At 45.2% G+C, this 11,379-nt stretch overlaps 1 protein-coding gene across 1 annotated transcript; it reads left to right on the top strand.

Moving 5' to 3' along the window:
- The first annotated feature begins 4,736 nt into the window (after window positions 1-4,736).
- LOC124670207 (cyclin-D6-1-like) lies at window positions 4,737-6,684 on the top strand. Its single transcript, XM_047206719.1, has 6 exons — window positions 4,737-4,990; window positions 5,121-5,213; window positions 5,305-5,406; window positions 5,502-5,709; window positions 5,826-5,956; window positions 6,313-6,684. The coding sequence occupies exons 1-6, from the start codon at window positions 4,820-4,822 to the stop codon at window positions 6,514-6,516; spliced, it is 909 nt and encodes a 302-aa protein (XP_047062675.1). The 5' UTR covers window positions 4,737-4,819; the 3' UTR covers window positions 6,517-6,684.
- The last annotated feature ends 4,695 nt before the right edge of the window (window positions 6,685-11,379 follow it).

The following is an 11,379-nucleotide window of genomic DNA, read 5'->3' as shown; positions in this document are numbered from 1 at the left end:
ACCTTGTGCATCTTTCTTTCCCATTCTCTGCACCCCACCGGTACTTTCTAATCATCTTGTCAATTCATCTCAGAGGCCTAGGGGAAGTTTGAACACACTCATGGAATATACATGGATAGCTTGTGCAATGGATTTATAAGAATTTCCTTCGTTGCTTGTCATCCCATTCTACCAAGAATTTTGCCAGTCTTGCTTGCAGGTTCTAAAACTTCCCACTACACATACGACACTAGACATGCGACCTTATGGAGTTGCGAATCCTAGGTACTCTGTTTAAGAGGTTTCTTGAACCACAGTCAACATTTCTTTCACCTTTGTACGCCTAGGTGTGGGACATGAGATGGCAAACAAAATGGAGCATTTGCCAGGGTTTATGAGTTGACATGTACTCGAGGCATAATCATCAAGGGTCTTATTTGATATGAGCCGCTTGTCCTGCCTCTACCTTGAAGAAGATAAGACTATCATCTGCAAATAGGAGATGTGATATTCTAGGAGCTTGGCGGCATTTTAACCGAGGTTATATTTGTAGCAGCCACTACCCTTTGTAACAAGGTAGACAACCCATCAGGCACAAGGAGAAACATAAATGGCGAAAGGGGATACCTTGTCGGAGGCCCCGAGAAGGCTAAAATGAATCCAGCAGGTTTTCGTTGAATTTTAGTTGATATCTCACAGATGTGACACATGCCATTATCCAGTCCACCCATCATTGAGAGAAACCTAACCTATGAATCACTTTCTTTAGGTAGTCCCAATCCACTATGTCATAGGCTTTATACAAGTCCAACTTGTACACGCAGAAGTTCTTCTCCGGATTTGAGTTTTGTTCAATGAAATGCAAGCACTCAAAGAAAACTAAGGCATTATCTGTGATTATCCTGTTAGGAATAAAGGCACTTTGGTTAGATGATACAGTTTCACATGATAGGTCTGAGCCAATTTACCATACATTTAGAGACGGCTTTATATATGAGAGTATAGAGGCTGATGGGTCTAAAATCTTTGAGAGTTTTTGGCTGATCACATTTAGGAATAAGCACAATAGTTGTTTCATTGAGCCCACCGACATATGCCCTGTCACAAAAAATAGTTTCACCGCATTTATCACCTCCTCCTTGATGGTAGCCCAATTGCGTTGATAGAAGCGTGCCGAGAAACCATCAACACCAAGGGCCTTTAAGGGGCCAATTTGGAACATAGCATCGTTTATCTCATCATTAGGGAAGTCCATGAAAATGCTATAATTCACGGCCAAGGTGACCTGATGACTGGGTTTCCTACACCAACACAGGGTTATTACAATACTTGTAGCATAAAATATTTATTATAAGAACAATCCCATGGGAGCTTTGCATGATGGAAACTACACAACCCCACAACAGTGTTGTCAATGCAACCATGTTCACACCTAAACCGTGGTTTGGAAATAGCCTACTTTATAGGTTACTACGAAACTACTGTTATCAACTAGAGTGTTCAATAAAGGAGTTGTGGATAAGAACAATACCCCGTAGGAGGGATCCTCACGGAGGGGGAAAGAAGTAGGGGCCATAGGGCGAAGAGCACTCGGGACGGTGGTACGCGATTTACCAAGCTTCGGAACACCTGTTCGAGGACAAGGCCTACTGCTGCTTCTCTGGAATTATCTGGGTGATTTCACGTTGTTACAATGAGTTGTGGTTGTCTCGTTTCTAGTTCAAGATCTGCATCTAGGGCTCCCGGGATCTGGCTTATAAAGGTGCCCGAATCTAGGGTTTCTACGGAGAGTCCTACCCGGAATATAAGTTGCCTAACTACGGAATATTACATTGTCGTGCACGTCAAGGATCCATCTATTCCCAACTCGTCGTCATGGATACGGCTTCCTTCATGGGCCTTCACGGATCTGACTCCTGGCAAAGACCTCCAAGGATCTGGCTACCTCAGTAGGTCGGTTCGGTTCCAGCTAACTTCGTAGGTCGGTTGGGATTCGGCTACCTTCATGGGCCTACATGGATCCGGCTACCTTCGTAGGTCGGTTGGGATCTGACACCTTGTTCCTGGCTGGAATCTTCCATCTTAATCAACAGCAATTGGGCCGCCCGGTGGGCCATATGCCATCACCACCATCTGTGGGCCGCCCGGGCTTGCCGGAATCGGACCATGTCGATGGTATACCTATGAAGTATATCCACAACAATAAACTAAGTACTAAAAGTAAACTAGAACAAGGATTAAACTAAATAGACTGTGGTTTTCGGATTGAATGGAATGAGAGGTGGTTTCTAGGCTTTAGACTCACTAGTACTAGATGGCCGGAAAAATGTATGATCCTTAGGTACTTTAGCATGATGTTTGAAATACAAATATGCTACCTTGATCAAATAAGATTACCATAGTTGTCACTAGTTAAATATAACACATGACTTCACTTAATACCTAGTGAGGTAATAAAAGATAGGTAAACAAATATAGTAGATCTCGAATTTGTTATCACTATTCACTCACTACCACCATGTTACTCCAACTAATACACACTTTCCCCCACACATGTTCTCTTATACAAATTAGATAAAAGAAAACACTTAAGAATGAGGTACATGATATGCATCTACTCATACATCTTAGGATTCCAATCTCAAATATTAAATCATAGAATAAAGATCCACCATGTAGAAATTAAACATATGACTATAATCATGTTGGGTAGCTCATATGGTACTAGATCAATGATAGAACAAGAGAGCAATATATCAAGCTACTACTACAAACCTATAGTCCAGAGGTGGACTACTCCGCCTTCATGATGGTGATGATGGTGGAAATGTTGGAGAAGGTAGCGATCCCTCCGACGGTAGCTTCGGTAGTGTACCCCCTCCAATATTTGCTGGTACCATCTCTATTTATTTGTTTCTCTGTTTCCGTGGCGCTCTCCTCCCGAGATGTGTATGGGACCCTTTAAATACGCGTTTGTAGGTCAAGACGATGATCTGGAGATGAAGACAGACGGCTGGCGATGCTCGAGGAGGGAAAGAGCAAGGGTTGAGCAGCCTAGGAGAGGGGTCACGCCACCTGGGCTCCTTTGGGCCTCATGCATTCCCTCTTGGGGTTCCAGTGCTCCAGGTAATTGTCTTCGCGAAATATTAAGCCTCAAAAAATCCCCGATCAATTTGGCTTCGTTTAGGTCCCTGAAAGTTAAAAAATACACAAAATAGGGTTTTCCTGTTCTTCAGAGTTTTAACCAAAATAAGGGGGGTGATTAGAAAATCCCCAAAATCAAAATAAATCAAAACTATAACATCACATGTGTTGCAAATTTGTGGTAATATGAATCAATAAACTATAAATTTCATGTATACATTTTACATGCATCAGTGGCACAACACTAATTATTTCAGGATTTAGTGGCACAATCGTAATTTTCTCTATATTGTTCAAGGAGGATTGTCCACACACAAGCACATTGGTCATTTGCAATCACTAACATGTGGGTCACCCTAAGATGTACTAACTAGTAAGTGATCCTAAGATTGTGACACATCTTTGTAACATAGGCCTATTGACATTAAGATTTGTTGGCATTGTCTACATAATCTAATATTTTCAACAAGAAAGGTTTGTCGTTTGGAGTTTGGCCTCCGGTACCAATCTATCATAATTGAAAATCTTGTCCCAAAATTTGAGAAACGTCAATAGAGTAGAAAAACATAGTGTACATAACATAAGATATATTGTTACCATTAACATGGTTAGGATTTGGGAGATCCACTAATGTAAACTGTTCAATCATCTAAAACTAGTCAGAGGGAAAAGAGTTAAAGCAAAATATATAAAGAGAGAGACACCACAATGATCATGCTCGAGTCATCTCACAAGGATAGATTTATAAACAAACCAATCTCATTCTGCACTACGCATGAGAGGGCAGATCATGCACGGTCGTGTTGTATGCCATTGCGCTCGTACATCCATCATGTTTGGGCGCATTGTTTGACACTTCTTTCGAGGCAAACCAAAAAAATTAGTGGCTTATCATTTCAGTGGTAACGTACATAAATATATATTAGAAAACTCACACGTTGATATAAATTTGTACTTATTTCAACCAATAATGTACACGTCATCAAGCAGGCACACTCACCACCGAATGAAAAACCTTAATTGCAGAATATCAAGATAAACGAAACCACCACATGTGATTTGCTATGCATAGAAACACCACTTCTCACAGAAAGTATAATCCGTATAATAGGTGATACACGAATGTTAAATCTTGGGTTCGATTCCTCAAGGTCTGGGGCAAATGGTGACCAAGTGATAATGAACACAATGATTTTATAGACATCGTCCTAGAACTTATCTAACCAAAAGTAAAAGTATAATTTGGCTATTGGTGTTGTACAATATGGTCAACATTTTAAGCAAGAAATTACCACGTTTCTCCACGTGGATGATTGCTGTCAAAGACAAGACGAATGGGTCACGCACAAGCACATCGATAGTTTGCTGTCACTGACAGGTGGGCCACCACGAGAAACTTTTCTCCCTTGGCTGCTCCTCGTCCACCAAGACCAGGGCAGCTTTCTTCCTCCATGCCATCTCGGGCCTCGTCGTCTTCCCGATCTTTACAAAAAGAACCCCAAATCCAGAGCTTTCGTGCCATTGTCCCCGGCCCCCGACGGACGCTTCCCTTATTAAAGCCCATCTCCCCAACCAGACAGAGCTAGTACTCCTACCACACTGCGTAGCAGCAATGGTGCCTTCCTCTCCCCCATAAAGCCCCAGCCTGCGCTTCTTGGCGTGTTCTTGGGCTTTCCTCGTACGGACGGACGCAGCCATGGAGGAGTACGCGTACGAGTACGACAACGAGTTCGACCTCGAGAACCCCTTCACCAGCCCCGCCGACGAGCCGATCGCCGGCCTCCTCGACGCCGAGGGCCACCACTCGCCCTCCCTGTCCGCCGCCGCCTCCGCCGCCCGCCGCGACGCCGCCGGATTCATCTCCAAGGTAAAGGGGCCCGCCGCCATTTCCTCTTCTACTTTGTGGTTCTTTCTTTCTTTCTTTGCGGATTATTAGACGGCGCGCGCATCCCCTTCCTATTTTGATCTGATCGGCCCGGTTCTTGTTCTTGGCCCAGGTGCGCTACGACGGCGAGCTCGCCGCGCACCCGCGGGTCGCCTACCTCGCTCTCAACTACGTGGATCGGTTCCTCTCCAAGCGCCAATTGCCGGTAAGCACGCGAAAGGTGGCGTATTTCCTGCCAAGATTTGCGCCAGAATCCGGTCTGATCTTTGCTTGCCCCCCGTGGTTTCTCGGCGCAGTTCGAGCACAAGCCGTGGGCGCCGCGGCTGCTCGCCATCAGCTGCCTCTCCGTCGCCGCCAAGATGCAGCGCGCCGCCGCGATCTCCGTCGCCGACATCCAGGTACGACAGTTTGATTATTTCGTTGCTGCTGCTGCGATCTTTGTGTGGGGATTAGTTAGTTAGTTAACCATCAAGCGTGTGTGCGTGCGTTGCAGAGGGACGAGGAGTTCATGTTCGACGCGGCGACGATCCGGCGCATGGAGCGGGTGGTGCTGGGCGCGCTGGAGTGGCGCGCGCGGTCCGTGACGCCACTCGCCTTCCTCGGCTTCTTCCTCTCGGCGTGCTTCCCGCCGCCGCGGCACCCGCCCCTGCTCGACGCCGTCAGGGCCCGCGCCGTCGACATCCTCATCCGCGCCCAGCCCGGTACGTACGTGCGCGCGCGCCGCGCCGGCGCATGCCACAATGCGGGAAAAACAACAAACGGTTTGCCGTCAGATTCCAACATTGGGCGCTCATCAGCTGGTTGCTCTGTTTTGCAGAGGTGAAGATGGCCGAGTACCCGGCGTCCGTGGTGGCCGCGTCGGCGCTGCTCGCCGCCGCCGGAGAGGTCGCCGGCGCCCACCTCCCCGCCTTCCACGCCGCCGTGGCCGCCTGCCCCTTTGTAAATAGCGTGAGCATGATCGCACATTTTACCCACATTTTCCGCTAAACCCTGCATAATTCTCCACTAACCCACGATGATTTATCTGTCGCGTCAAACACACTCCAGATCACCTCTCTGTGTTTAATTTACTCCTGCTAGCACTGTTTACCTTTGCGTAGTTATTTCCCCTCGTGAATTGGACCCAAAGCGCTGCTAAACTTTGTTGTTTTCTCGCCGCTCGACCTCGCCGGAGTTAATAATTTCGTCTGGTCTCACAATGATTACCAGGCACCGCATGCTACTGCCCAAAGATCATAATTGTAACACTCCAAAGATCTGTGAAAGATTGTGAGCTGATATTTGCTGCATCTTTGTTTGTCCAGGAGAAGCTACGGGAGTGCGGCGAGGCTATGGCGGCGGCCTGCGGCATTGGCATCGGGACGGCGGTGACGGCGAGCGCTGACACGCCGGTGACGGTGCTGGGGCACGGCCACTACCGGAGCGCGAGCTCGGAGAGCGACCGGACGGTGGGATCGGTGGCCGATGCGAAGAAGCGGTGCATGGGGCCGCCTTCCCGGTGGGGGTAGGCGCGGCGTGCGGCGGCAGGATGATGGCTCGACGGGGCGTCAGTGACAGCTGGAATAGTCAAGGATTCACTCTTCTTTTTTCTTCCCGAATTTTTCTTCTATTTTAGTCTTCTCGAGGTAAAGCGGGGACGCAGATTGGAGAAGAGAACCGGTGGTGGTAGCTGTCGTTTAATTGCTTTTTTTTTTCTTTCATGGTGATTTTTTTTCCTTCGTTTAGTTGGTGGTGGCCTAGCGCTAGTAGGAGTGATTTTTGCGGCAGCGGGTAGATGCTAGAGTGGTGGATGGACATATTGGGATGAGGAAGGAGGAAACAACAATCATGTTTTGTTGCTGGAAATAAGAACAAAATCATGCGCTCATGACTCCTGTCCCCTTTTACTTTCTCTGCAATAGTTTCTTGAATTTCAAATCCCTTATCATTGGCAAAATTTGTACTATAGAATTTCCCTTGTAGAAAAGGAGGAAACGGAGTGCAGTCAACGTGGAAACGGCCAAAAGCCACCTGTCGGGACGGAAACGGGCAGCAGCACTGCAGCAGCAGCCTTGGACGTTACCTTTACGGGCAGAGCCCTCCGGTAGATGGCCTACACGTGGCACCATCGTGGCCCACGCCCTGCTGGCTCCCGCCTCAGCGCATGCAGCTTGCATGCTGCTGTAGACGTACGCACGTATATATAGCGCGTCGTACACGTAACGTACGTACATGCGTATGCGTATAGCGTCGTAGACGCGAAACCGCTCTCATGACACCACGCACGGGCGCCTTTGGTAACTGACATGTGGGCACAGTAAATTGCTCGGTCCACGGTAAAACGTTTTACGCGTCCTACCGCGCTTTCCATGGCGAAAAAGAAGGGCCAGACATGTGCCCCAAATGTTACAACGCTCGCTCCAACATTTCTGCTTTTATTTTCTTTTCTCCTATAATCGTTCTTAACTTTTTTCCTTTTCCAATTTAAGCATGACTATAACAAGCAAAACAACTATACCAGATTCTCACCCCTAGCCGCGGCCCCCAAAGCTCCGTCCACTCCCCATTTTCTCTTTCAACAATCAGCCAGAGGAGTGGGGACCTCTTATTAGAATTTTTTTTGAACTAATTAGTCATTTATCGAATATAGAGTTGAAAATTAATATGATTCTAGGCTATTGTAGCATGTGTTGGTGAAATCTTAGCCCATTGTGTTGGGCTATTGCGTCCACATGAACATTGGTTGCTCATGTGATTAAAAAAATTGATTGTATTGTTTTGCCCGCATAAATATACGCGTACATATCGATTAATTTTGTTCCACCCTATTTTCATTTCAGCGATATCCATATTCTAATACGCAACCGGTCATTAATGGATATGCTTCGAATCCGTGGAGAAAATATGGTATATGATACAACAATAGAAAAATCGGGTCTGATCCGATTGCATCCCTACTATCCCCTCTTCCGTCCGGTGGCCACGCCGATGCCTAGAGGAGTATGGACTCGTCCTCTTAGCATGACTTGTAGGTCATGTTCTCTGTTGGTTTTTTGTGTCTATGGAGGCATCAGATGGAGCATAGAAATAAGGTCTCTCGGGCCTCTCCCTACCTCAAGGGCATTCTTATCGACAACAACGAAGGGTCCATGAGAGTTTTCGTCGCCATATCGTTTGGTTCACTTTAGATCTTGGCCATCGATGTCTCCACCAAGAGAAACAATTTGATGGTTATTAGTATGGAGACTTTGACATCTTCTCCTGCCCTCCTCTACAATAAGGTCTGGTTTCTTCAACCCTCCGGATTGGTGGTTAAGTATTGCAAGCCCGTACTGCGTGGAGTGCCTTCCCAGACGATGTTCCATCTGTGACTACTACATCTCGTTGTCCATGCTGATTGGCTATTGTGGTCTTCAAAGTCTTGTATGGCGAGGACATTTGTAGGTGCCCCTATATCCCTATGTATTTTTCAATCTCCGGCGAGCCACGAGGAAGTGAAGGACGAAGACAACCGGTATGATTTTAAATTTTTATTGGTCATTTTGTATCTTGTTGTCTATCGCTTGTATTGTCTTCTGTTTTGAACATCACATATGAGAGACCCTTTAGATGTCTTTTCTAAAAAGAAAGAAGTCGAGGAGGACTGTGTTGAACATAGGTTAGGATATGACATTTTGACGTGTGGCATAATATTATGCCGCGTCTAACATGTGCCAGTGCGGGTGTAGCTCGACCCTTTTTTCACCGGAAATTCCGTGGTGATTTGCGTTGACACGCGCCCGACCGGACCGTGGTGGCCGGGCTTTTTACTCGAGTATCATCTATTGTTCGTGCCGCCGGTCGGCATGTTCTACTTGAGTCACTGTGCAATAAATCTACTGCTTGTATGCGGTCGCCATGCATGGACACGCTCAAATCATTGCGTTGGAGTTGGTTGCCACCGTTACGTTCAAATTTTATACGTACTTGCCTCATACCTAGATAGAGGTAGAGCAAGTGTTATATTTTTTTATGAAGTATATTCTTCTTGCTCGTTCTAAATGGTCAATAATCCAAGTAGTTTTTAGTTTGTATCCTCCAAGTATTGCTGAATACGTATTTCACAACTGGTTATGTGTAATCGATCACAAGTAGGAGTACTTCTATCTCGAGTCAGATGTCACCGACCTATATCCACACATATTTATATACTAAAACGCGTTTAGATATTGGCGTATCGACAAAATTTCTATAAGTAATTCCGGGTAGGAGTATATAATTTATTATGTCAGAGCGCTTGTCGTAATATGGTCACTTCGGCTACGTGAAAATGACAAGGTTTAAAAAATGGTAAGATTTTTTTTCTTCTCTTATGCAGGTCTACCGATGTTCAAGTTTACTCCATTCATGCTCGTCTCTACAACGTGTGAAAAATAAAAGACCTATTTATGGATGTATCTGAAGTATACATGGTTGGAGGACACGGTGACGGTGACGGAGATTTTTATCCCACGCCGATGGCTGTGTGATTTACGGATTGATCCTCCACCACCATAAAAGAGCTTCGTAAGACGTACTTGTTTTCACATTTTGTTTTGTTGGTTTATGCGAGTATGTGCATCCTATCTTTCCAGTTGTAACCTCGTTTGTTTTGTATCTTTGCCATGCTACTTATGAGTAATATAGCATCTCATATCGAAAAAAAAACTACTAAACTAAGTATTGTGAGAGTCCTATATGTTATGTTCGTTTAGAGCTTTCAAGCAACCAACATGATGTTGTTGAGTAGGAGACACATCTCAGAATTAGGACCACGGCGAACCAGAATTCACGATGTATCTATACAGTTGAGTCTTTTTCTATGAACATCAAACGATGTATATATGCACTCGATCGCAATGAAAAACCTATGGGCAAAATTGGAGACGAGAGACTTTTCTCTATTCTCTCCTTCTACAGTATACCATAATGCCAATGCAGATCAGAACGCAATCGGTATAGGGTGAAAAACGCAGAGCCATCAGCGTGTCTTCCCTTTAAACGGCACCAGATCTGGGGTGATGAGGTCGTCGACCGTGATGAGCAGTTTGGAGCAGGCTCGCTCCCTCTCGAATTGAAGAAAATCTGCCAAAAGGCTTAGGCTTTACCTAAAAGGGCTCGGGAGCCTTTAGAGCTTACCGTTACGGACAGCTTATTAATGCCATGAATGTAAGGTCATTATCACTAAGGCTGCCTGCATAGCTTCTGTGTTCCTGGCTATCTGTTTTTTTTTTAGAACACAGTACAACCTTCACAAACATGCACGTACACTCATCCCTATAAACGCATGCACGCACACCCTACCTCTTGAGCACCTCCGAGGAACCGAGCCGGCATATATTGAGGTAGACGAAGCCACCATTGGCGTCTTGCTGTTGACGGGCACGTCACCTACCACTGAAAGCAAAGCGCCGATAAATCCTGAAATTAATCCAGGTAAATGCAAACATCCATGCTAAATCTAGGACTTGAACCTGAGTGAGCTGGTTCCACCACAAGGAACCTAACCACCAGAGCCAAGCTTAGTTTGCGGCTATCTGTTTCTTGCTCAGCCCAGCAGCTCATGTTAGTGAGATCGCAGCCTAGCTTCAGTTAATATCTTTGGTTAAGGATGTGAGAACAGTTTTGCTCAATTCAAGAAACAATGATTAAGAACCTTGTTTGAAGATGTCAATTTGGGTAGAAATTAATGACATATCAATCCTAAGAAGGAATGAGATGGTAACAAAATGGGGGTAATCAAGAAAGAGGGAAAGCCACAATATCACTGTTGTTTTTTATATTATGAACACTTCTATGTTGTTATAGACTTTACTAACATCAATTTTAACCATCGTTTAATGAGCTATCTCTTTAGAGTTGGTTCAGATCTTGTCTTGCCTTGACTTGACAGACTCATTTTCTAGATTCAGTGCGTTGCTCGTCTCTTATAGAGATTTATCATTGGGAAAAGTCCGGTTTGAACATGGGTGCATGTGAACTCTAGTTGGAAATGCATTTTCCAAATGTTAAAAAATTCTGAAATAAAAATATCCAGGTACGTACGCATGTTTCATGTGTGCGTAGAAAGTTTTCGCGAAGAAATCACTTTTTTATTTTAGAATCTAAAAAAGACAAAATACGTCACATATATACTGCTATATAGCTCTTCAAAATTTCACTTTTTTGCCGAGACAAAATAAAAAGTTTTTTCGTCACGAAACTCATGTCCAGGGCACATATTTGAGATCATCTGGGAAATCATTTTGTGTTTGGATTTTTAAAACATGTTTTGACAACACAAACGGAACTTTTCAAAAAGTGGGTTCACATGCCCCCATGTTCCATATATGCACACTCATTGCTCTTATTATGAGCATGAGCATATACAAGAT

This window comes from Lolium rigidum, chromosome 7 (assembly GCF_022539505.1).
Source record: "Lolium rigidum isolate FL_2022 chromosome 7, APGP_CSIRO_Lrig_0.1, whole genome shotgun sequence".
NCBI lineage: Eukaryota > Viridiplantae > Streptophyta > Magnoliopsida > Poales > Poaceae > Lolium > Lolium rigidum.
This window is presented reverse-complemented; position numbering and strand designations above follow the sequence as displayed.